A 27,827-nucleotide genomic window follows, 5' to 3' on the forward strand; every position below is an offset into this window, starting at 1 on the left:
TTTTCAGGCTCATTTACTAACCCACCACATTGATGTCACACAGATATCTCTTTCACCTAAACTGTCAAAGCACACACATTTTTTCCCAAACAGTTCAAGCACCTCTATCTATCCATCCTGGTTTGTCTGCATTTTGTATCTTAGGGACAACAGTCCAGAATATTTCATGGGAGTCCTCCTTTATGTCAAACACTGTTGGTTATAGTTTGTTTTCAGCGTCTTAACTAAAAATAACTGGGCCCCAAAGCAAAGTTTTTAGGAGACCTATCTAGCTTCCAAAATGTAAGCAAGATGACCTGTTTCAAGTACAAGCTGGGTCTGTTGTAAACACACTGGGTACTATCACCAGTTGCTGCTGGTTAAATTGCTTAGGAACACATTCATGCATTCTTGAAAAACACAGAAATACAGGCAAAAATGCAGTTTTCCACTGAGGCTCCACAGCGGGTGAGCACCAAACTGCAACATGTTGACAAAACAACATGTAATATATGCAAGCAATGTAAGTCTACACAGCTAAAGTAACATTTAGAATACCGTACTATACTAAACCGAGAGTGATGTGTGCTTATAGAATTAAGCCAGTCATGTACATAAATTGGGAATTTATTTGTACACTTATAATCTAGTTTACATGCATTTACATAACTCATTTGTACATATGTCTAAATATAAACTCCTAACTTCTGTGGTTCGTAAAGCTATGGAGCTTGGTTTAATTCTGGCCTGAACACTATCTTCAAGGACTTGTTCAACCCATGTCTGAGTGGGTTTTCTCCTGCACTTTAAAAACATACAGGCAAATTCAAGGATGAAAAATTTTCGAAACATTGCAACACTAATATGTGTATTTAAAAATCGATGATTTTACAAAGGAAAGTGCTGGTCCAGGGATGCTTCATTCCAAATTATGTAAATAGATAAGTGTGTGTGTGTGTGTTTTTATATTATTATAATATACAAATTGATTTTATAACATATTTATAGCTATAATGACATACCCTGAGATATAAAAGCATGCAGAGTACTAGACTAACATGCAAAACTATAATAACACTCACAGGGATATATAAAGGCTTACAGACTGATTTAAGGAGATGCAGGATGATTTAATTGCACAAAAAGCAAAATAACCCCATGACTATATAGAAATGCACAATGGAACACTCTCAACAGCATGCAGTTGGGATAAAATATGTAACTGAAAGCACAGGAAGGGTTAAATGTCCAGGCATCCTTAGGTCCTTAGGATGTAATTAGAAGAACCTTGTTATTATGAGGAGGAGGAGGGCAGAGGCCAAGAAAAAGGAAACAAAAGAGGAGAGAAAGGAAGGAAGGGGGGTAGAATAGTGGGAGGGGATGAGGGAGAATGTGGCTAGCAGAGGAGGGAGGCACTCCATTGTATTAATCTTGTTTTCCTTCTGCAGGGCTGATCCCCCACCCTTGAGTATTCAAGGCAAACAAGAAATGAGCTTGAGGAGGGGGGTTTAGGAATTGGATGGTGGGAGTGTGAAGGATTAGGGGTTAAGCAATAAAAAGAGCAGCCCCTCCTCTCCCTCCCCTGTTAGTTGTCCCTTGAGGGATAAAGGGGGAGATATCAGGTCTGGATGCTGGAGATGTGGCATAATCATCACAGTGCTTGGGTACCACATTGAAGAGCAGCCCTCCCATCTCCCTCGCCTTCTTTAACTCTGATTGGCTCATATCTCCCTTACAAAATACCGTTGGACAAATGATGGAAAGCGTCCATCCCCCAGCCACCAGTCAAGGAATCTCCTTAACTAGAAAAAAGATTGATAGCTTATGATTGACAGAAAGATTGATAAATATTATACAGACAACCCTTAATAGATAGGATTGAAGGGCAGGCAGATTATGATAGACGATAGATAGATAGATAGATAGATAGATAGATAGATAGATAGATAGATAGATAGATAGATAGATAGATTGATAGATTAAGAGATATTGCATGCACAGACACTCACAAAGAATACAAGATCAGTAGACAAACCATGTAACATAGAGAGATAGATAGATGATAACTTAGACTATAAGGATAGATAGACAATAGATAGATAGATAGATAGATAGATAGATAGATAGATAGATTTGATAGACAGACAGACAGAAAGATGGACAGATAGATAGATAGATAGATAGATAGATAGATAGATAGATAGAAGATAGATAGATAGATAGATAGATAGATAGATAGATAGATAGATAGATAGATTAGATAGAAGGTAGATAGACAGACAGATAATTAGATAAATAGATGATAGATAGATAGATAGATAGATAGATAGATAGATAGATAGATAGATAGATAGATAAATAGATGGACAGATAGATAGATGATAGATAATAGATAGATAGATGATAGACAGATAGATAGATAGATAGATAGATAGATAGATAGATAGATAGATTAGATAGAAGGTAGATAGACAGACAGATAATTAGATAAATAGATGATAGATAGATAGATAGATAGATTTGATAGACAGACAGACAGACAGAAAGATGGACAGATAGATAGATAGATAGATAGATAGATAGATAGATAGATAGATAGATAGATAGATAGATAGATAGATAGATAGATAGATAGATAGATTAGATAGAAGGTAGATAGACAGACAGATAAATAGATGATAGATAGATAGATAGATAGATAGATAGATAGATAGATGATAGATAATAGATAGATAGATGATAGACAGATAGATAGATAGATAGATAGATAGATAGATAGATAGATAGATAGATAGATTAGATAGAAGGTAGATAGACAGACAGATAATTAGATAAATAGATGATAGATAGATAGATAGATAGATAGATAGATAGATAGATTGACAGATAGATAGATGATAGATAATAGATAGATAGATGATATACAGATAGATAGATAGATAGATAGATAGATAGATAGATAGATAGATGATAGATAGATAGATAGATAGATAGATAGATAGATAGATAGATAGATACTGCACAAACACAAAGAATACAGGATCAGACAGACCATGTAACAGAAAGAGAGAGAAATAATGATGATGGCAATAGATAGATAGATAAAGGGTTAGATATTTTGACTGTATTTAAGCAGTATATGAAAACACAATTGAGCAGAAATAGCCAATGATTTTGCTCAGCGTTAGGTGTGATAGGGTTAATGAGAAGATTCATTCATTGAGGAAAAAGATGGGAATACTTCCAGCCACAGTTGCTGAGCATTTAGATATAATAAACCCGAGTCTGTATCCATGGTATATAAAATGCAGATCTATACCAGTAAGTTGTGGAATGTTTTATGTATAATAGCAATGAGGCACATCCAGGCTAATTATATTAACTGTATTGTGCCTCTACTATTTTGGCCTTTATCTTAGTTCTTATTGTCCCTCCGGGGTCCGTCATCGCCTTTCCCACTACAAGTAGCATTCGCCCCGGATCAGAAGAGGAGACTAAGGAGTTAATAGAAGCAGCCACCCAGCAGGCACCAGGCTGCATGGGTTAAGTGACGAAGAAGCTCTGAGTTTCCAATTGATTGACAACCCTATTGCATACAGCCAATCGTATAGCAGTGGCCGGCCCCCACGTGGGGTAAGCCAGTTTGCGATTGGCCGGGCGGAGCTGGAGCTGCTTGCAGGAGTCTGAACCCACGTGGAGGTGGCGGCCGCTGATTGAGCCGGAGGGAGGGGCTGCACCGAGCACCGGGAGACTGGGCCCGACTGGAGATCGGCTCCTCCTACCCTCGGGGTACGGTAAGAGAGGGGGGAGGCGCAGTGCATTGGATGCTCTAAGCAGGGTGTCGAAGAGGCCTGACAGAGAGCTGGAGAGATGAGATGAAGGAGAGGAGCAGGACATGGGGCAGGGGCATTGCACTGGGGAGGCCTGCTGGGTGGGATAGGGAGAGCAGACACATGAGAGATCTGTGAAAAGGGGCCCAGAAGAAGCCATTAGGGACATTGATGCTGGTGTAAAGGCCCTGGGTGGGTGAGTTGTTTACATGGGGAAAACTGAGAATGAAAGAGCCAACATTAAGTGCAGGTGGTGGGACGGGAAAAGACTGAGACTGGGGATTAGGGGAGTGAGTGTGTCAGTTATGTGGAGCCAAAGTGCATCTGGCGTGGGTGCCGAGTGTTAATGTAGCAGCTGAAATCGTGGGGACACTTTTAGGTGTTTGCCTTTTGGATAAAGTGATGTGGAAGGGAAGGCTAAGTATTGTGCTGTGTTTGCTTAGCCCAGCTTACAAGGGACGTTCGATTTTGTGGGTGTACTTGCTTACATGTACTGCTGGGACTGATGTGTGTTTGTTTCTCTGTGGGTTGCAATGGGCGGCTTGGATGGAATTGTGGGGTGTGTTTGGTTAGATGTGGTGCTGTGTGGGAGCATGCATGTGTGTGTTCTTGCTTTGGTGTTTAGGTTGTGGGGGGATTTTGGTTGTACACAGGATGTGTGTGGGGATCTGATTTAGGGGCGTCTTTACATGGGATGTTGCCTGTGTGTCAAAGGCTATGCAGTTAAATACATTATTTTGTGCATCTCTTGTAGAAAAACCTGTGCTCTCTCTATGTAGCATGGTGGGTGGCTCTGAGCAAGTAAATAATTATAATAGTCACTGTGCCATGCATCATTCTTTGATGTGGAAATGTAAATGATGTATGTGCATATAAAGTGTCCTGGAGACCAAATTTATGTAGACCCACAAACAATCTTGGAAAATGTTAGGAACCACAGTTCCCGCTCCTAACCTGTCTTTTCGTTTTTAATTTACATGGCAGCTGGATGGAGAACTTTGGATCCTGTGTCAAATTTGCTTTTGTCCTTATCAGTGTTGGGGTGTTCTGATCTGTCAAAATGAGGGGTCAAATTTAAGTATTACATGATTAGTCAGGTTACTGGAAAGGATGGATATGTTTTTGTTTGTATTGATAGGTTGGAACTTTTATGCCAGAAGTATGCTTAAATTTAACTCCAGGTTTATGGGGTTGCAGTTCTATAAAGAGTGGTCAGTTCATGGCATGAGTGCCTTACAGGAAGAAGCGATCTTCGGCTGAGAACATAGGTTTAGGGGCTGGCAGACATTTATAGCAGGGTTGCCCACTCTGCTGCCCTCCAGCTGTTGTTGAACTACAATTCCTAGAATTTCACTGACTGCCAAAGGCTGGGGACAGGTGCTAAGTGTCTGGAAGTCTGCTGGTCACCACTTCTATGGGTGCTAACAAGGGAAAGTGCTTTGAGTGCAGAAATACAATTATATTTGCAGTGAAGTTGATCAGATATATGGCTGACCACAAATATACAGTGCTGATATACTATCTTTTTATTTAATTGCAAAAAAGTGGCTTAGTGTATTCATCTGCAAGTATAAATTGGCCAAATTACATAAACCATACCTGTTATCCAGCAGTGAGTGTTTCTGATCAATAAATGCCTGACCAGATCCATTATATGTAAGTGTATGGAGAGGCAGTTGATAGCATTTTGCTGATCTGTCAAGCTGGAAATTTCATGTGGCATGCCATAACCCTTCAGGGACTTAGTATAACTGTACCAGTCTGTATGTGCAGTTCAAAAGAGTGTTATCAGGCCAATGTACAGAATATAAATAAACATTTTTTGAATTGGTAGTTTGAGTTGTGTGTGTGTTTTGTTAAATATTAAAGGTCTAGTAACATCAAAAAATTAAATTGTTTTAAAGAAATAAATATAATGCAGTTTTGCCCTGCACTGATAACACTGTTGTGTTTGCTTCAGAAACACTACTATAGTTTATATAATTAAGCTGCTGTGTAGCCATGGGGGCAGCTGTTCAAAGGAGAAAAGGCTCAGGTTACACAGCAGATAGCAGATAAGCCCTGTAGAACATAATGTTATGTTATCCACTAATTATCCTGTGCCATATAGCCTTTTTCAACTTCCGCCATTGCTACTCAGCAGCATGTTTATATGAACTATAGTAGTGTTTCTGAAGCAAACACATCCGTTTTACCAGTGTAGGGCAACACTACATGATATTTTCATTACTTTAATTTTCAATTTTTTTATGTTACTGTTCCTTTAAAAAGGCAGATGCTCAAAATCTTCCTGTGGGATGTTTTTAAACTTGGAATTGAGCTGGACCTTTCTATCAGATAAAAGAAACACAAATGAAGACTCACTTAGCCTGACTTTGGTTCTTTCTTGTCATAAGTACTCTATCAGACCAATTTGAATGCAATAATGTCATTCCCCCTCTTACCAGATTGTTCTATTTTCATTGCCTCCTTAAATCAGTATCTTGGCATCTCAACACATTTCAAATCACTTACAGTGTCCTCCCTGCCTTCCAGGCATAATAAGCTCCCCCTTCAAAGGCACACACACCTCTTTGTTTTTATTTGCAATCTTTTGCTTCCTCTTATCTCTTGCCTATTTTTTTTTGTTCTTTAACCATTAATTCCGCCCTCTAGCTTGCACATGCGCTACATTCACCCATATCCTAATTAACATTCAGTTTATGTATGTTCTTGCACTGTTTAAAGGAGACATTCACCTTTTTGTTAACTATAAGTAGAATGTGGGCAATTACATTCTATGGCACACAAGGAATTTTGATACTACCTCCACTACTAGCTATGGACTACTTTTTTTTATGACCGCTTGTAGTGGGGACCATTCCTGTTCACAATTGGTCTTTAGTTGTATTTGAATTTTTTTGTTGTTGTTTTTTTTAATGGATTTTAAATTTTATTTCAACGATCTAATATTTAAACTGTTGTGTGGTTGCTAAGAACTATTTTATCAATCAGACCTGTTTGCTTTGTGAGACCTGAGAAGGAACATCAATATAGAGAGACGGGTGTTAGAAAAACAACCAGAAATCGTTCCACTTCTGGTTACTAGGGTTAATAGTCCTAGAAACCCGATGGAATGTAATATTTTGCTTTGTAGACTTGCAAAAAAAAGAGTCTAAACCTCCCCCCTCTATTTGCATGAAATTAGACACCCATGTTCTATTTTGTGTTTGAGTGCTCTTCTGCATTCTACCCCTAGTTCTGTGTCAGGGATGTGTGCGAAGGTTAAATGGTTAAGCGGCTGCTATTGTTACCAAACCTTAATCTACTCTCTTTTTCAGGACCGATTGCACAAAACGAGACAGTCCCACTACCTCCCTCAAAGATGTTCCCTCAAAACAGACCTCCGGTAAGTGTGTCCTGTGACTGCCTTTTTTTCTAACTATGAAAAGATTATCACACTGTTGGTATGACATTTTTTCCTCTTTATCTGTATGCATGCCTACACATACATCAATTTGTTTTGTATGAACAATGTAAATAGTGCATGACTTGTGTATAATGGAGTGCTGTTAATAGAGGAGTGCTTTTCTGTAAACAGGTAACCCACTAAGGGCGGACTTGACCTTTTAATGAGGAGCACTGTGCAGCTGCCGTGGGGTAAAATTCTGCTCTAAGCAGCTGTCTCCTCTGGTCCTGAGTAAGCCTTGATCTAATGGCTGCACTCTTGGGCCCACTGTGAGCCATATATTTTATGGAAGGACAAGCTACTTCTGTTTTTTAAAATGTATGGAATGCAGTGGGGATGTGTTCTCCTACAGGTGAACTCTGGTTCACTATTCAAAGCCCAAGGAAATGGCTACTGGGGTGACATGTCTAACATTATTGGACTGTTTGAGAGCTTGTGGGTTCTGGGTATGTATAAGCATTTTATTGTTAAATGTCCTAAAATGGTATTAGGCGGTATGCAGTTCATTGACAGTATAGGATGCAAGAGGCCCCACTTCCTTTGAAATATAATCTATAAGGTTTTATTTTGAAAAAAGTGCTAGTTTAGCATTTAGATGACATCAATAACGGAGAGTTCAGAAGTCAGACATATGTCATTTGTTTCTGTGGTATTTACTTTTTACATAATAATTGGTTTGCTGTACTTTTTTCATAGTACAATTAGGGCATGAGGCCTCTTTCATCATGAAAGCATTAGATGTGGCATCTGCAATGCATTGCCACCCATTTAGGACCACAATCTTCAGTAGTTTTGCATTGATTTGTATGGCTTTTTCAAGGGATACATTTGCTTGTTAATTGAGTGATGTGTTTTATTTTTTTGTAATCTAAAACATTTGAGTAAATTGTACCAAATACCAGGTTATTCATTTCACTTGTGTTTTAAAAACATATGTAAAATAATGAAGTGCAGTAAAGGCTGTAACTTAGCATTTGACTCCTGGTAAATGACTTTATATGGTGCATGTGGTTGAGCTGGGAGACCAAAACATTTTGTGTGGTTGTGTTTCACTCTCTCTCTCTCCTAGCCACATTGGGCTTCTCCACATGCAAGGTTGATGGTTCTCCACAGTGTTTAGAAAATGAATGATTACTGCATTTCCAATGTGGCATCCCTGGAATGGCACTGACCAGCTGCAAATACACTCCAGGCTGGCTTATTAGGCACATGCAGGCCTTTTCGGTCATAAATCTTGCACTGTTTGGGTGTTTATTGGGTACAGACTTCTTGTTTTAAGAATCTTGCCATTCTTATTTGTGCACATACCTGTAACACATCCAGAATCCACTTCTGTTGCAATTTAGGCACATAACACTTGAAATAGTTGGCATGAGTTGCCATCATTCAAGCTTCTATCCATGCTCAATGAATTATATGACGGGTGTAGTTCTGAGTGTGATGTAGTATAAAACCTGTCAACAGTGGATGCAATCAAATATTTCCCATGAGTCACCCAGGTTTTTTTCTGGGTAAAGTAGGATCTCTTAACCAATGTGTAACTTGCAAAAAAAACCTTTGTTGCATGATTGACATAGTGCCAGTGTGATTGAATCGATAAAGGGAAATGATCTCTTTTTAAAAGCATTGTGTTATTTATTTTCGATTAAGTAGAACATGGTTGGAAGGAAGTGGCGAATGACGTGAAAGGTAGCGAAAGATTTGAAGTTGACTTTTACTACCTAGTTTTACTGAATGCCACAAATGTGCAGTTTGGCTCTTGTCTATGTTGCAATAAGAACATAAATTAATTGCAAGCAGATCAAAAAAAGCCAACTTTCAAGTGTTGAACATTGTAGCTACTCCATTTTGAAACCAGATACATTTGTGTGGAAGCTATAACAGTAAGCGTTTCCATCAGTGTGGCAGAGAAGTGTTATAGTGGGCACATTATCCCCTTGCTATTGATCACGTCCGTTGTCCTTAATGTAGCATTTCCTGATTGTCTGGGATCCTGGCCACATCCTACTAGAACAAACAGTTGGCGTCCTGCCAGTATGAGGAAGTCCTTTTTGTAGTGTATATGGCACGTGTTTGACTGGAAAGGAGGAGGGACCAGATTTTTTGGAAACCACTTGTTTCCTAGCAATTCTGTTTCCCTTTAAGAGAAACCAACAATGACAAAGGTAGAGACGTGCATACAGTCAGGAAGAGGCCAGTGCTGCAGAGTTACATCTACTGTACATAGCATTCACTCAATAACTATGGTTTGCCATTACTGCTCTACAGTGTAATGTATATATGTGCAATTAATGTTCAGCTAGCCTGAGGCCTTATACGTTTTGTGTATTAAGTGTGTGAAGTCATGTGTTGGGCCCTCAGGCTAACTGATCCTTTACATGTACATATTTGCTTTACTCCACAAACGTGTAATTCCTGTCAGAACCATGCAGTGCTGTAACGCTATGTTTTTCTTACTTTGCTGCAAGCGTGGAGCATGGGCATCTATTCAAATTATACAATGTATGCTTATCTTATCCAGTTATAATCTGTGGTAATTTCTGCATATGGTGTCCACACGTATGAATATCACCCTGTTTCCAGTCACACAAGGTCACAGCCTTATATGTTTTGAGTATTGTGACTGATATTAAATGTACATTGCTTTGTTGTCTTGATTTTAGCTGCTACTGCATAAGGCAACTTGACACTGCTAGGAAGCCGTTACTTTTATTATCCGGAAATAAGGCAGTTCTGAACTTTGTTTGGAATAAAGGTTTCCTGGCGTGATTTTATTTAGCACTCCTGCACTACCTACATGTGGCCTCTGAAATATTTCTGTAAGTCAGATGGAAGGCACACAACAATTTGTTTATACATCCATGTGACACTGAACGGTTTAGGGGAAGACTCCTCAAGTTTGGCTTGCTTATGCATAGCAATCTCATGTACACTAGAGCCAAAAACTAAAACAAAGCACTTTAGCGATGTTGTGTGTTTCAGCTTGTTCGCTGTAAAGGAGTTGGGCAGCCTGCAGTCAAACCAAATTTCTGTACTAAATTTTGAGGTGCACCTGCATACATTAGGTTCTATTGTACAGGTTTGAGACCTGTTATCCAGAAGGTTCGGGACCTGGGGTTTTCTGGATAACGGATCTTACTGTAATCTGGATCTTCATACCTTAAGTCCACAAAAAGAATTATGTAAAAACTAAACAATCTCATTAGGCTCTTTTTGCTTCCAGTAAAGATTAATGATATCTTAGTTTGAATCAAGTACAAGGTACTGTTTTATTATTACAGAGAAAAAGTCTACAGAAGATGGGCTTTCCATAATTCAGAGCTTACTAGATAACAGGATTCCAGATAACGGATCCCATAACTGTAATTATATTTGAGACCAGTGGAAGATCCAGCATAAGCATAGTTTGGTTTAGGCAGTTGCACTAGCATTGTATGCTCTAGATTTGCGGTGTTAGACATGTTCCACAAATCACTTTGTATTGGTGTGTTTTTATGCAACTTTTTTTTATTTGAAAAAAATAAACAAACCATTAAGTCAGCTCCAAAAGAAAGTAAGGATAAATAGAAGAACAAAGAGTAAGGGAATGAAAATGTTTGTATAGACAAAACATGAGGATGATGAGTTGTAATGGATACTGCACTAAACATGGTTTCAGTTTGAGGGAATCGTGACATTTGCAGTATTTATTATTCTTTTCAGTTGTTTGTGTTCAGAAATTATACCAGAACAAAATAAATCTGAAGGGCATAGTTTCGCACCTTTTTTTAAATGAGTGGGAAGTTAGAATCGTGCAGCACATTTTGTTTTGTATATCACTGATAATCATACTTCCAAACCGTTCCATATCGGAAATAGTCAATGCCTTAAAACATATTTAAAGGTTGTATCCATTGTGTTCATGTGGCTTACCATAAACCTGTGCAAACTTCTATGAAGTAGAAAGGAGAGCCAGTGAGTGGGGGGGGGGAAAAAGGGGTGGGTGGGATTTAGGATGGGAATGTTTAGTTAAAGCTTTGTAATTAAAGGTTATACCTGCAAGAATTTGCTTAAACCTGTGTTGATATATCATTCAGTGTGTAATAGAAAAGCTGTAGCGTAGCACACACATAATATTGCATCTGGATACATATAGTATGTATTCTACCTTCGGTGGATACTAAGTTTCCTTTCTCTTATTTTAGACTCACCTACAGGCAGCAGGGGCAGCATCTGGCCCCCCTCAGAGCCTCAAACTGACCTACCCTGAGACTTTGGACCGTATCAAGGAGGAATTTCAGTTTCTGCAGAGTCAGTACCACAGGTGAGGGGCTCAGCCAAAGATTGGCATTGTCTTTTGTTGCACCCATCTTTCTAATAAAGCTGACTTTTTGTTTTCTCGGTTTTAGACATGCAGCATTTTCATAACAGAAACGCACTGTTTGCCAAGGACCTTCTGTGGCTGACTATCCTTGTCGGCTGTTGAGTTCCCAGGGATACTTAGCATATGGGTTTGGACCTCATGTATCGTACTGTGCATGTGCCACCACCTATTCTTTACAGGGAATAGCTGAGGAGAGTAATATCGGTCTTCCGTCTATCCGGGGCTACTGTTTGTTTGTTTTTTTCAAATAGAAGACCTGGGGAAAAGGGTTAGTGTTTTTGATTACTGTTGAGGAAGAAGAGAAAAAACAAACCTAGTGAAGATTCAGATGCAAGTCACTGGGGCTCATTTATCAACACTGGGCAAATTTGCCCATGGCCAGTTACCTATAGCAACCAATCAGTGATTAGCTTTTTGAAGCCAGCTGCAAGTAGAACAAAGAATGCAGCAATCTGATTGGTTGCTATGGGTTACTGCCCATGGGCAAATTTGCCCAGTGTTGATAAATGACCCCCACTATGTCTTTTTACCCACAACAAAGTGCTTTTTCCCCCCATAATTTCAGTATAATTATGACTATTAGAGTAGGGATGCACCGAATCCAGGATTCAGACTTTTTCAGCAGGATTCGGCCAAATCCTTGTGCCTGGCCGAACCAAATCCTAATTTGCATATGTAAATTAGGTGCGGTAGGAAAATCACCTGACTTTTCGTCACAAAAGAAGGATTTTTTCCACTTTTTCCTTTCCTACCCCTAATTTACATATACAAATTAGGGTTTGGTATTCGGCTGAATCTTTCACGAAGGATTCGGGCGAATCCCAAATAGTGGATTCAGTGCATCCCTGTATTAGAAGGAGATGCATGTAATGCAAATGTGTCAAGTAAATTGCACTTGTGTTTTGACATAAATTGTCTACACTGTACTGCAATGAATAGTTTCATAGTGGGAATTGCTTGATTTCCGAACTTGATGTCAAAATGATACCTTTGAGGTGGCGGTTGCTCCAGGGCTCCCCAGTGTTGGTGTACATGCAAAATTTGCAGTAGGAGGCATGAAGGATGCAGACGTGCAAAGAGAGGACTTAGATGTTACTGCCTTTAGTGCCAATTGTGCAACAACTTCAACCATTTTTGTGCCACCATAACTGTGGTTGTGGTCATAAATGACCCCTACTGTCTCTAATTTTCATTAAAAGTGGTTAGATGGTTAAAACTGTGACCAAAAACAAATGATAAAAAGATTAAAATGATAACCTTCATTAAAAACTGGCAAAGAGATTTTCAGAATAATAAAAGTTGTTCCTTTATTAAATTAATTCTAGTAATTTTGTATGAGTTGCTAAATCTTCTTAGAATGTATTTGTCATTCTGTTTCAGCCACTGAGGGGAAAGCGTTTTCTTTGCATTCTTTATTTCCAAATCATTATCCTATAATACACTATTATGGAAACACACAGCAGGAGCCAATGAGAGCAATTTAATGCTCCCCCATTGTCTGCTGTATATAGTACAAAAACATATGCTGTTTTATAAAGACTTCGATAATTTTACTTGCATCTATAGAAAAGGTGACTGCATGTGAAAATGGTATTCTGATGAGTGTGGATTTTTTTAAAGAAAAATGAAAGATGCAGTATTGTTTCACTGGGTATAGGATGCACATGTGATTGAATTGGTGCATAATAAACTAACTTAGTGCATAATAATATCACTAAGATATAGGTCCGCACTGATTCAAAACAGGCCCTGGCATTTCAAACGGCCCCCACCAGCCGATTATGTAGTGACTCTGTGACTCTCACTGAAACTAGCACAGATTAGGCAAATACCTGCCACTGCACACGAGAATGACCAGATTTACCAGATGCTGATAGTTGCATGTAAAAAAAAAATGTTTTCCCCCTGATACATTGTTGTGTATCAGATATTGCAAATAAACTTGTGTATAGGTTCCTGTAATCATTGACTTGATCATTGTCTTCAGTTTAAAGCTGGAGTGTGAAAAACTGGCAACAGAGAAAACTGAGATCCAGCGTCATTATGTCATGGTAAGTTGAACACTGATGGATCTCATCATTGAAACCTTTTGTTCTTAAAATGATTTATACTGGTTCCACTGTCTAGATACATGTAAACAAACAGATGTGAAAAGAAGATTGGGAAAAGCTTTGGGCTTTTGGCTGCGCTTGTGTTAACTGTCAACTGCTGGCTCGTTCTATGCAGGACATTTGCCATGCTTTATTGTAGCAAGTGATGACAGGAAATTTAGAGCATTAAGAACCCAATGGTTTTTGCCTGACCCAAATTGGCATCCAAAACGTACCCGTAGGCTATATGCCTAATACCATTTATGTAAGTAAGCTACTTTACAGCAGTGGATAAAAACATCCTAGTAGGACCCAACAGGCTAGGTATTTAGTACCACGAGTGTCTGAGGAAGGAGCCAGGACTGGGAAGTGAAGAAACCTAAAAGTTTTTTTCTTTTTTTAATTCCTGTGAAAAGTGATGATCAGGGTACTGGTCTCTGAGTTGCAGAATCAACCGAGTATATGATGAAAGCTTAAGTGCGAAGGAATTTAAAGGACCAGTATCTAGTATACATTGAAAAAAAAAAAACCTCCTATAAGGAAGACAGGGAGGAGAAATCGAGCACTGCACTATGGATTGCGATCGCCTTTTCTGAAGAGCAGTCTTTCTTAATAAAGACTTTGAAATTTTAAAGTTTAATTTGTCTTGTTTTTTTCAATGTATACTAACGATTTTTTTTTAATTTTTTTTTTAAATTTGATGTTACTGGTCCTTTAAAATTTAAAGGGCATGGAGAGAATTTGTTAGCCAATTTTACAGTAAACGGAGTGTTAAATGGGATAAGTTTGGTTTATTTGTGTATGTAATGGTAAGGTTATGTCCAGCTATTTGGGAAGGTAATTTTATGGTGATTTACACTGTTTTTGTTGAGTACTGGGGCATACCAACAAGCCAGGTATTTAGACCCAAAAGGTAATCTGTTATGCACACTGTGCAATTAGATTTCAATGTATTATTATTCACATCTCTGACATAGTTTGGACAGAGGGGATAGTAGCAAAGGCAACATTGAGGAAACTGGTGCAGGATTTATAAATAGTCTGCTTATTTGATTTCTAAAGTTGTTGAAACTTACAGGTTTTCCTGTGGACAGGGCTGCCATCAGAAATCATGGGGCAGAGCATATCAACTTTTCTGGGCCCCCCTTGCCGATTCTCCCTCACACATCAGTACGAAGGCGACACAAGCGTTAAAACATTACAAGTTTAAAAAAGAACTTTGGTGCCCAGGGTCCCCCTACAAGTTTTGGTGGTCTGGGCCCCCTACAAGTTAAAGAAAATAAATATTGTTGGCAACGGACCCCCTACAAGTTATAAAAAAAATATTGGTGCCAGGGCCCCTACAAGTTATTAAAAAAAATAAAAAAAATAAAAAATAATCATATGTGGCCAGGATCCCTGCAAGATGTAAGAAAAAAAGAACACTGCACTTACTTTAGCTAGGGAGCTCAGGTGCCTGTATCTTCAGTTTCCCGTGCTCTAAATCGCCAGTAAAATTTAAGTCCTGGTAAAGCTGCATGGCGATTGGATAAGCTGGAGGGGAGGATCAAACTTTACCCATCCAATTCCTATGCAGCTTTACCTGGACTTACACTTCACTGGCGAATCAAAGCAGTGGAGGCAAGATACAGGCACCGGAGCTCTAGCCCACCCTCCCTTCAGAAGTCTGCAGCTCAGACGGCAGGGGCCTGGCAATGCAAGTAACTGCAGCACGGTCGGGCCCCCCTTAACACCCCAAACCATCCAGGACAGCAGTACCCCTTCCCCCCGATAGAGGCCTTGCCTGTGGATTCACACATATAACATGACTAACTTATTTTAGTATCCGAATTTTCTGTAATAAGGAAAGTGACCCCTTTTTTAAACTATGTAATTCACAGTTACTAACTTTTTCCTGTTTTTATTAACAGTACTATGAAATGTCTTATGGTCTGAATATAGAAATGCACAAACAAGTAAGTATTGCATGCTCACCGATCTCCTCAATCTCTCTTCCTTTTCACCTTCTCTATTATTGACTTGGCCTTTCTCCTGTTCTTCACCCTTGTTACCTTTGCTCTTGTTTAGCAAATTTTTATTTTTTTTAAAGAATGCTTTTTATTGATTTTCCAACAACAAAAAAAAGGAGGATAGGAAAGAAAGAAAGAAAACAATAGACAGCAATAAGGTGGCTGGAGAAATAAGTGACAGTTATGGCGAAGTCGCTAGAGATTCAGTCCATGGAGACCAGACGTCTTCAAATTTCCCTGGACACCCTCTTGCCACATAAGTAAGCTTGTAAAGTTCCAGTTGAGAATTAACAAGAGCAATCCAGTGCCGCAAAGTCGGGGGTGACGGTCCCATCCAGTGTAGTGCAATAGTCTTTTTCCCGTAGAACAAGAGCAGTCTCATTAAGGTTCTAGTTCGGGCTCTAGGTACCATGGAATCTACTAGTCCCAACAAACAAGTGGCCGGGTTAAGTACCTGGGGCAAGGCTAGTTCCGTTCCCATAAATTGAGTGACCTGGTGCCAAAACCGTTGCACAACTGGGCAGTGCCACAACATATGAATAAAGTCGGCTAGCTGTTCACTACATCTCGGACAATGAGGTAAATCACGTTTACCCATAGCATGCAGTTTTTGTGGGGTAAGATAGGTCTGATGCACAATTTTAAACTGAACAAGTTTATCCCTAGTGCTAACAAGAGGTTTGTACAAAGATTCGATAATTTCGTCCCAGTCATCCTGAACTAGCTGAATCCCACTGGCTTCCCACTTATATTTAACCCTAGGTCGTGGATCATATTTCCGAGACAGAAGTAATTTGTAAGTCTTCGAAAGGAGCTTCGTCTTAAGTGGGCGAGATATCAGGTCCTCAATGTCAGTATGCTGCACAAGCGGGGGCGTGGGGAATTGGGTAGAACACAAATGTGCAATCTGCAGGTACCTAAACTCAGAGAGGTTGGGACGGGAGGTGACCTGCTGCAGGAGGGGGAAGAGTATGCAAAACATTGTCGGTGTACAGGTGCCTAATTCGTTTAACTCCAAGTCTAGCCCATGTCCCTGCCTCCATAAAAGTAGAAAAATGTACTAGATCGCTATTGCCCCACAGTGGCATTTCCGGAGAAATGCACCCCGTTTTATCTGTTAGGTGTAACATGGCATCCCAAGCTCTCTTAGTAGCGTCAAGTACCGGTGGTAAAGGGCTTATATCCTTCCTGCTCCTATATAAGGCATTCTTAAGGCTTTCTATTGAGGTAAGGTAGAGAGCTTCCAAGGTCGATGCAGGGTTTTCAGTGTCAAAGCACCACCAATTAGCTACGTGAGTACTCTGTGAAGCTAAGTAGTACAACTCATAGTTAGGGGATGCTAGGCCTAGATGTTCAGGCGAGGCATTCAGAGTAGCACGAGAGAGTGTCGGGGTTTTGTTCCCCCAAATGAATGCGGATTGGATACGATCGAGCTCTAGTAAGGTTTTTTTTGGGATATGACACGGTGTGTTGCCCAGAATGTACAAAAATTTCGGCAGGAAAACCATCTTGCAGATATTAATTCTGCCGATGAGAGTGAGGGGTAGGTTTGTCCAATGATCCAAGGTCATTTTGAATTTGTGTAGAAGTGGCTGGAGATTGTGTAGACGGATGCCTATGAATGTGTAATCCTAAGTATTTGAATGAGTGGACAATTTGCAGTTCACAGTGAGGGTCTAACATATCTGGGGTTAGATCGTCCAAAGGAAAAATCACGGACTTATCCCAATTTATTTGGAGGCCGGAGAAGTTACCAAAGCGCTTGACAATACCCAATGAGGACTGCAAAGAGGTGCGGTGGTCAGCGAGATAGAGTAGTGTGTCGTCTGCGTACATTGAAATTTTTTCCTCAACTGTTTTATAGAGAAGCCCTCTCACTAGGGGGGAATGCCGAATCTCAATGGCCATAGGCTCAATGGCCAGAGCGAAAAGGAGTGGGGAAAGTGGGCAGCCCTGCCGGGTGCCCCGAGATAAGTGAAAGGCGGGAGAAAGAATCCCATTAACTCTAATGGCTGCTTGGGGTGCACTGTACAGTAATTGGACCCATTTAATAAAAGTGGGACCAAATCCCATTCTAAGCAAAACTTCCCAGAGATAGGGCCACTCAATAGAATCGAAGGCTTTGGCCGTATCAAGGGAAACTACCAATCTGGATCCTATATTCTCATGAGACAATTGTAAATTGCGGAATAACCTCCTAAGGTTAAATGAGGTAGATTTGGCAGGCATGAATCCAGATTGGTCAGGTTCCACCAAGGTCGATACTACCCTGTACAGCCGGTTAGCTAACACTTTGGCTAGGATTTTAACCTCCATATTCAGTAATGAGATTGGGCGATAGGAGGAGCATAGTAGTTCATCTTTCCCCGGTTTTGGGTTTAGCAATTTTAATCATACATTTTGCCATGCACTTAGAGATGCATTTTTTTTTTTTTTTTGAACAGTTTATAATTGAGGCTGTAAATCTGTTTTTGTCAGCCTGGCAGGAATGTACTTTGTAGCTGTGACTTCATAGCACTATTTTGTAAGTCCTTTGGTAAATGGCCCAGGAAACTCATGGTAGGCAAGTGGCACTGACCATATTACATGCTACAAGGCCCAGAAAAGTCAGCGTTAACTGTGCTGCTGCAATGCCGTTTAGTACCTGCTCCAAATATGTGACTGGAGTCAGTGTTTGTGACTTTCTAGGCACAGACTTCATTAAAAGGAATTGAAAGGACTGTCCAGTGATAACCATTGGCAATTTCAATGTTCTTATCCTTGCAATTTAAACGCATATCTACCTTTATTACAGTTTCTTACATGTCTACTTTTGCACAATGAACTTATTGCCACACCTTCTTTTTTGCCTGTTTCCTCAGTTTTTCTCCTTTGCTCCTTATCCCATTTTCTTCCTTGTCGTCCATTTTCTTTCTCCCCTTCCATTACTTCCCTGCTGCCCCAATGTTCTCCCCCTTCAGACCTAATGTAAGTTTTTGTATAAAAAGTCATTTTGATGTTTTTATACACCCACATTTCTCTGCTTCCAGACCCCACCTGTGTTTGGCCTTGTATTTTCTTTCAAAATGTGTGTGTCCCTCTGGTAACAGCTTGCTCATTCCTCATTCTGTGAGAGTTGAAGTAGCAGTAAATTGCACATTAACGAGCCCACCCCATTTAGAGGGAAAATCCATCATGGCCCCTTGAGGCAGCTCACTCTGTGCCAGAACTATTCAGACCTGGCAGCTAGCAAGGAGGGTATATAGTGCTGTTAAAAGGAATAGAAATGAGAAAAGTTACCCTCCCCAAGCAGTGCTAAAAAGGAAGCGACTGTTGCTCTTTCTCCTGACCCCCTCTTCTTCCTCTATGCTGTTTACCCTCAATATTTCCTGCCTTCCTTTTCCGTAAGACTGAATGATCAGCCATAAGAGATGTAATTAGCATAGTGGCAGCAGAAGGGAGAACACTGTTGGAGAGCAGACACAGAAGGATAGGGAGGGAATTAAAGGAGCAGACAAAACCGACCCCAGCAGTGGGAATTAGTGATGCTAATTGATTTTCAGCATTAATACCTTTTATGTTCATGTTATTGCCCGATATAACCACATAAAACCCCCTGTGTTTCAACATATAGTAGGCTTGTCTGCCAGAAGCAGTTGTTGGCACTGCTTCCTATTTGCACCCCCATAGTTATACAACTTGCTCAATATTAAACCTGTATGTAGCTCACTCAGGACCCTGTATGACCTTCCAGAATCCTACATTCGTTTTAAATCTGAAGCATCACTTCTATTTCTATGTGACAGTGTCTGAGAGCTGATACTGCTTATTTCCTCTGCCTCTGTGTTCTTGCTAATTACCCTAAAGGCAGGTGTGTGATCTGGCTTGTCTAGTGCTACTGCACCCCTGTGGGTTTTCTCTCCTGCTCTTAATGATAGCATGTAATGAAGCCAGGGAGTTGTCACACACGTGTACTGGGGCTGACTAATGGCAGAGCAGATCAAAATGCCTTTAGAGGAGAGAGATGAAGGTACTACTCCCCCCCCCCCCCATCCTTCAAGTGACAGTGTCTTGTCCTTGCTGTAAAAAAATAAATTAATAATAAATCTTTGTACATTTTTTTTTATTTTTCAAATTCATTTGTATGTATTTCGTATCATTTCAGACAGAGATTGCCAAGCGGCTGAATGTAATCTGTGCCCAACTGGTACCCTTCCTCTCTCAGGAGGTGAGTAAAATTATGTTGCAGCGTTACAGCTTGTGCTTCTGTATCTCTTTTCATTCTGTTCATTATGTTTCACCTTTTCACTCTTCCTTCTATTACCTAAGCAGTAGGTCTTTCTGCATTTCTTCATCTTAGATCTCTGTACTTTACCTCCACTCTAGCACCAACAACAGGTCGTCCAGGCTGTAGAACGAGCTAAGCAGGTGACTATGGCAGAACTGAATGCAGCCATCGGGGTACGTTTCATTCCCCCTCAGCTGACTGTGGTGTGTATACTTCCCACTCCCTCCCAATATAACCCACCTTTAGAATATATATATATATATATATATATATATATATATATATATATATATATATATATATATATATATATATATATATATATATATATATATATATATATAAATAAAAATAGCAGCAGACTGACGTTTCGGCTGACTCAGCCTTTCTCAAAGTGAGAGGCCGAGTCAGCCGAAACGTCAGTCTGTTGCTATAATTCTGTTTCATTTTTAAGACCTGAGTAGTGCTGATCCCCTTTTTGCGATTGTATGGAGATGTTTGTTGGTCTTGCACCCAGGCAACTTACTGCATCTTATCGAGAGTGCCAGCAAAAATGCATTGCTTATGTTTAGAATGATGGTCTGGGCTAGTACTGTTGAACACTGGAATATTCCTCCCTGTATATGTTGTGTGCTGTCTTTTTGAGTACAGTAAAGGGAATGTAATATATTAAGTTTAATGGCCGAACACGGGACATGTTTATTCACATCCAAACTGGCTATTGTGCAAAAGAGATTTAGTACAGTTAAAAAATAGTTGATGTGAAAAAATCTTATGTCGGTCAAATTGAAACATTTGTTCAAATAAATCCTTCCTTGGTTTTGTTGTTTTTTTTGTTTTTTTTATATATCTATGAAGTTCAGATAAATCCAAAACGTTTTTTCCCCCACTAAGTAAGTTTTGATTATGGAACGTTACTTTTATTTTTTTGTTATTTTGTCTCCAATTATGAATATCTAGTAGCCACGGTTGGTATCTTATCATGAGAGATTTTTTTAGTTTGTTTCTTTAATGCTTGATTTAAACATGTTTTTAAGCCCTGCCCACCCTGCTAATATTTCTCAGTGTTTACAAGCTGTATCACCTTCCATTTGCATTCTATTCTATTATAATAATAGTCATAAGACATGAAACCAGGAATGGGTGTGTCATGATGCCATTAGGTTGTAATAAGAGGTACCAGAAACCTGTCCCAGTTTAAGTCAAATAGACTTAAAAGAGTTGCAGCTGGACCTTTAATCATTGCTCACAGAAATGCAATTGGTTGGCCCTTTGGGAAGCAAATGACCCCAGAGTTCTCAGTTTGCAATGCCAGCCATAGGGCAGCATCTGAGGCTGGCCAGAAAAATTGTTGTGCACTTGAGGGATTAACTAATGACTTTTGACTTATGCTGGTAAAACCTGCACAAATGCAAAGATCTTTGTACAGTTGGAAATTGAATAGACAAACAAAATCTGTGTATGTGTGGCCAATAGTGGCTTATGCTTTTATGCTGAATTTGTTTAACTTATTTGCACATTGCCTAAAAAGAATTCATTTAATAAACTATGCAGTAAATGTGAAAAGAAATTTGTGTTTTTGTGTTGTTTTTTTGGGGGGTTTTTTTCCCTCCCCTCCTTTCACTACTTTCCTCTCACATACAGCACCAACTTCAGGCGCAGCACCTCTCACACCATGCACCTCCAATCCCTTTAACCCCACATCCATCCAGTCTGCAACACCCTGGACTTGCTGCCGCAACCAGTGCCTCAAGCCTGTTGGCACTTTCTGGTGTTCTTGGCCTTCAGACGCAACTTGCTGCAAAAGAGAGCCTTGCGGATGCAGAACACAGAGGTATTTCCCTGAAGCGAGCAACGTTGCTAAGTACAAATGTAATATTTCAGGTTCCTCACGTCAGATTTCTAGACCCTGTTGTGATGATAGCTGTTAACAAAATGAGGCGTCAGGGTGCTTTCCGTTTAATGTGCTCAATGCCAAAATTGGCTAGTGGTGTTACGAAGTTCAGCATGCTTTTTGAATGCAACGTGGAATTAAATGTTACTGATGTCTTGGGGTGTTTCACAATCAGCTGCTGGGGGTGTAGTTTCATTAAATGCACATTCTCTGTTACTTTGGACAAGATGGCTTAAAATTTCAGTCTGCAGTGGGTGGGAAATTAAAAGTAATAAAGGTGTTGATAAGCAAAGGGAAAAGAGTGAGAGGTCTCAATGGAAACGGGGGAGATGATGATTAATATTCTGCACTAAAATTTACCAGCTCTTTCTCTTCTTCCTGCTCGGTCGTTTCTATGGAGACAGAGAGAGACCCAGGGCCTGTAAGTACAATGTTACGCTGCAATATGGGGGGAGGTTGGATTGTGTGATAATTTCTCCTGTTATTAAATTTTGAGGATCCCTAATAAAGTATATTTTGGGATACTCTCCTGTATGCTACCACAATGATTTAAATCTGTTTTAATTTTCACCTTGTTTTGGAAGTGCTAATTTACATAGGAAGCTAAACAATTTGTTGTAGGGAGAACTAAAGAGGTGATTTATCAGTGAAAGCAATTCAGGCTGCTCCAATATGACGGCATATTGGAACACAGATACAATATTACTTTGTTATGAACTCGCATATCTGACATGCCATACACCATTTTCCATCAGGCACAAAACCTCCAGGAGAAAAGAATAAAATTCATAATATTCAGATTTTGCATGGCTGCATAAAAACCAGTGCGCTGTGTCAGAATTGATTAGTAGGTTTTGTGTGCTGTTCTCATGATCACTTTTTTAATTTGTTTGCTACTCATTAACCCTCCCTCATAAATGAGCAGATCCCTATTCTTATGCAGGGTTTGCGTTTAATTAAAACCTGCTTTTTTTTTTTTTTTTTTTTTTTTTTAATGAATGAATTTAAAAATGAATTTTGGAAATAAGGAATATTGAAGGTTTAGAGTAAGCCTAGATTGTTTGTATATCCATTCAGAACATTTTCACTTCTTGGTGTCGCGGGCTCTTAAAAAATTTGCAAATAATAATATGGTATAATCACAAATAATGGCAAAAAAATGGCAAATGGTTGCAGCTGGCAGTAAGAACACTGCTCACAAGAGCTAGCAATCTAAATATGGCTGATCATGTGCTTGATCAGTGCACCAATAAGCTGTGTTAATTTGCCCACTGCTATTTGCTGCAAGCTTTTACATGATTCTTGTGGGTTTCAAACCTTTCCTTTGTACACTTTTTTTACCCTCTCTTTCATATTGCATTGCAGAGCTGTGTAACTCTTCCAAATGGTGAGCGGGTGCGCACCCTGTCAGATTATCTCAACAGCAACAAGAAGCGAAAAACAGAGGAAAAGGATTTTGGCACAGACTATGTGAGTATTATCCCTGCATCAGCGCGATTTCCTCTCTCCAACCTGTCTTCCATTTGACTTCATTCTTTCTCCTTTACTTCTCCTTTCACAACTCTCTCATTTAACTTGGATTTGATCTCTTTTAGGGTAGTGATGCTGATCGCAGTGAAGATAATTTGGTGGTTGATGAGGTGGGTTGTTTCATAAAGAAGCTGGGAGGCCAAATGCTGTAGAAATGAAAGTAGCCTTCTGAACTTTATTACGCTGCTTGAAATCGGGAAGAATATTTAATTAATAGTACTGCTAAGGCAATGATGTTCCACATTCTTGTATGTATCAGCAAAAGTTTGAAATACTGTAATTACCATTTTTTCTCAGGATCCTGCCTCTCCTCATAGTGTCCATTCTTACTCTTCTCGGGAAAATGGTGTAGACAAATCTCTGCAGAGAAAAGAACCTCCACCTGCAAGCCCAAACTCCATGACCTCATCCAGTAGCGTGTCTCCCTCCAGGAGCAAAGACATTCCTTCAGTAAGTTGGGAGCAATTTGGGGAAAAGAGCAGTACACAGCTTCATTTGCACTTTAAATATAGCTACATTGTTTCTTTCTTTAGCAGCAAGTGGAGAAGGCAGGGACCCCTGGCTTGAAGTCAAGCACTCCTAATTCACAAAGCGATCTGAATACACCAGGCCCCAGTGGGTCCAGTGCATCCCAATTTAGGTCTATCACCACCAAACCAGCCATTGACTCCTTAGGTAAGTAGTAGAAAAAAAAGATTAAGCCCACTGTTTGAGACGTAAGCCTAAACTCAACATTCTTATCTCTCTACAGCTCTTGGACTTAGGACTCCATTAGGGGGGCAGGGGGGTTATCCTGCTGCATTTAGCATTGCTCACCCATCTGTAAATGCAGATGGTGCTGGGGCCTATGCTGGGTTGCACCTAATGTCTCCACAAATGAATGGCGCCACTGCTGCTGGAACCTATGGACGATCACCATTAGTGAGTACCACCAATACCTTGCATGGCTATTCAATGAAGGATTATTGTGTGGTGAAATGAAAGAGTACATGTAAATACTTATAAAGTTCCATATTCCTTTAGCATATTCTGTTGGTATGGCCATTTTGTACCATGTACAGTGCGAATGACTTGTATGTGTATGTTGCTGCTTTCTGGTTTTTTAACCAATTGACAAACGATTACAGGAAAGGAACATCAAAAAATGAGTGTTTGAAAATATAATTTACTGTTGCACTGCACTGGTACAACTGGCGTGTTTGCTTCAGAAACTCTACTATATGTTAAATAAACAAGCTGTTTTGTAGCCATGGGGTCAGCCATTCAAAGCTGAAAAAATCAGAAAAGGCACAGGACACACAGCAGATAATAGATAAGCTCTGTAGTATACAATGGGATTCTTCAGAAATTATCTGTTATCTACTGTGTATCCTGTGCTTGAATGGCTGCCCCCATGGCCACATAGCAGCTTGATTACATAAACTATAGTTGTGTTTCTATAGCAAACACACCAGTTTTACCAGTGCAGGGCAACAGTACATTATAGTCATTGCTTTCATTTTTTTGTTGTTACTTATCTTTAATTCCATTATCTTTAATGCTTTCTGCAAAGTAGGCCGAGTGTGCTGTGTTACTTAATGCCATTGTCTCTCAACTCAGGTCAGTTATGATCCCCATGCTCACATGCGAGGTTTGGGTGCTGCAATTCCAGGGTCTGCATCAGGAAAACCGTAAGTAGTGCAAAAATACTATGTAAAATATTTTACTATGCTAAATCGATTGCTTTTGTTTTTTTAATAGAAATATTGGGTGATTTTTCTGGACAAAATTAGCAAGATTACTTTTTAATATATTGCTTAACTTCCTGATCTTAACATCTATACAAAATTTAGTTAAGGGATATAGTGACAACCCGTTAATAATTTTATAGCTTTTCAAAAAAGTCCTTTGTGTGGTCAACTTAAGTTAATTTTAAGGTAAATGTCTCTAATTTAGGTCAAATGTGTCTTTCCAGTGAGTAAACATAGGACATTTCATCTGTGATCTAATGGGTACTTTTAGCCATTTTCACCTAATTGTTTATGTAGGGAGAGCAAATGTATATGTATTCCCTAGAGAATATATATAAGGAGATCAGCGCCTGTGGCAACAGAAATTAGAAACAAGCATAGCGTAATATGTTCATTTAGAGGGGATATCACCCTGTGTGTGTGAAAAATTATTTATAGATGTGCTCCCCTTTTCTTTGGGCAGCTATTAATTAACAGAAGAAAGATAAATCAAGGTGAATACAAGGAGAGAAGGTGTTCATATACAGCAAAGGTGCAATCCGAGAGTAAAGTGCCTCCACACTCTGTGTAAATTGCCTACTTACAAACCACTGCTGTGGCGTTATGCATATAAAGAAAAATCCTTTCTGATCCCTCCTCCAGGTCACCGCTCCTGCCAAACTCCGGACCAGAAATAGGAACCAAGGATAGTGTAATACAGTTTTTATTAAAATATAATTAAAATCAGATAAAAAATACACTCACATTTACCCTCTTGGGTAATACGCATTCAGTCCCAAAATGTTTGTGTGTGGTCCCTGAGGGCGGTCCTGCCTGCTTTTTCCAGACTCCCTCGTGGTGCCTTTCTTGGGTCCAATGCGTACCCCAACCGTACCTAACGCGTTTCGCTGTGGTTGTAGTCAGCTTCCTCAGAGGTATAGTCCGTGTGGGTTCCTGTTTTTCCTTTTAAAGGTTTGTTCCGGTGCTGTATCATGGCTCCTGCTTCTGTTTCCGGTCCATGCGTTCCAATCAATGCGTTCCAGCGGGATCAGAAAGGATTTTTCTTTATATGCATAACGCCACAGCAGTGGTTTGTAAGTAGGCAATTTACACAGAGTGTGGAGGCACTTTACTCTCGGATTGCACCTTTGCTGTATATGAAGAACACCTTCTCTCCTTGTATTCACCTTGATTTATATTTCTTCTGTTAATTAATAGCTTCCCAAAGAAAAGGGGAGCACATCTATAAATAATTTTTCACACACACAGGGTGATATCCCCTCTAAATGAACGTATTACGCTATGCTTGTTTCTAATTTCTGTTGCCACAGGCGCTGATCTCCTTATATATATATTCCCTAGGGAATACATATACATTTGCTCTGGACTTTTTTTACAGCTGAGGGACTGTGAAGGGATCGGCAAGAAATACCTAAGAGACTTTTTTACCAAATTGTTTATGTAGGGAGAGCCTACCAGAATTAGAATTAGAATAGCAGTAGAGCTTCTCAGCCTGAAAGACAATTACTGTGAGATTTGGGGACAATTCCTATATGATCTCCTAGATACATCTGAAAGCCCAGCTACAAGTCCAGTGAGATTTGGGGTGAACATCTTTTCTGTCCTATATGTTTTTGGAACTAATGCTACAGTATACACCAGGAGCTTCATAAATCTGTAACCTTATAATGAGCTACGTCAGGTCCTGTAAAACATTGGTTGTCTGAAGTGACTTAAACCAGAAAATTCATACAAACACTGCTTTAAGTTTTTACTGGGATGGGCTACCTTTTGAACTATAAAGGGACAAATAGAAGAGAAATTTGTTGTGTACACTAATAATGTCACCCTTCCTATATCAGGGCATACTCTTTTCATGTCAGCGCAGATGGACAGATGCAGCCAGTTCCATTTCCCCCAGATGCTCTTATTGGCTCAGGAATTCCACGGCACGCACGTCAGCTCCATGTACTAAACCATGGAGAAGTAGTCTGTGCGGTGACTATTAGCAACTCCACACGCCATGTCTATACTGGAGGCAAAGGCTGTGTTAAAGTGTGGGATGTTGGCCAGCCGGGTACAAAGACTCCTGTGGCACAGCTTGATTGCCTGGTGAGAATATCTTAACTACTCTGTACATCGTTACGGACCCTGATTTCTATGTTTGTTTGGTTTGTTTTGGTTTTTTTTTTAAACATAAGCACTTTTTTGTTGCAGATTTTTTGTTTTTCATTTTTCTAAAATCGTTCTCTTTTTAACATTAAATCACTGTTGAACTTTGCACCTTTGAACAACTGTGATACCTTTTAAACAGACCTGTAAATCCTGTGTTATGTAGCATATAATGCAGTTAAGTTGGTTCCCTCTACAGCGTTCTTCACCATCAAAGTTAATGTTCCTTTGTTAGAACACTGTGCACAGACCTTGGAATGGAAAAAAACTCTGCCTAAAGCAAATTAATAAGTAAGCTACTGCTGCATGGCATCTTTTCCTACCACAGTGTCACACACGATAGCGATATTTAGTTACAGCAGAAAAGGTAACCCTTAGCAACCAAACGGATGCTTAAAGGCTAATTGGTTACTATAGGGTTACAGGTTTTGTGCCTGTGTTGCTACATAACCTTCGTAAGAACTAGCAACAATAAGGCTGATTAAGTCTTCATTGTGAGTTGTGGCTCTATTAGGGCAGCTGCAGCTTATGAGGTT

General features: G+C 39.7%; 1 protein-coding gene across 10 annotated transcripts in view; it reads left to right on the top strand.

Annotated features, from left to right (window-relative positions):
- The first annotated feature begins 3,611 nt into the window (after positions 1-3,611).
- The window catches only part of tle1.S (transducin like enhancer of split 1 S homeolog), a 29,955-nt gene continuing 5,739 nt past the window's right edge, over positions 3,612-27,827 (top strand). The window contains exons 1-16 of one of the 10 annotated variants that reach the window (XM_018239842.2): positions 3,612-3,768; positions 7,130-7,197; positions 11,442-11,560; positions 13,608-13,671; positions 15,621-15,665; positions 19,864-19,926; positions 20,085-20,189; positions 21,631-21,820; positions 22,285-22,301; positions 23,246-23,350; positions 23,476-23,520; positions 23,708-23,860; positions 23,944-24,085; positions 24,162-24,331; positions 25,010-25,080; positions 26,982-27,231. In XM_018239842.2, coding sequence (XP_018095331.1) covers positions 7,174-7,197; positions 11,442-11,560; positions 13,608-13,671; positions 15,621-15,665; positions 19,864-19,926; positions 20,085-20,189; positions 21,631-21,820; positions 22,285-22,301; positions 23,246-23,350; positions 23,476-23,520; positions 23,708-23,860; positions 23,944-24,085; positions 24,162-24,331; positions 25,010-25,080; positions 26,982-27,231 — 1,563 coding nt within the window. In that variant the 5' untranslated portion in view covers positions 3,612-3,768; positions 7,130-7,173. 10 annotated transcript variants of the gene reach the window in all.

Source organism: Xenopus laevis, chromosome 1S (genome assembly GCF_017654675.1).
Source record: "Xenopus laevis strain J_2021 chromosome 1S, Xenopus_laevis_v10.1, whole genome shotgun sequence".
NCBI lineage: Eukaryota > Metazoa > Chordata > Amphibia > Anura > Pipidae > Xenopus > Xenopus laevis.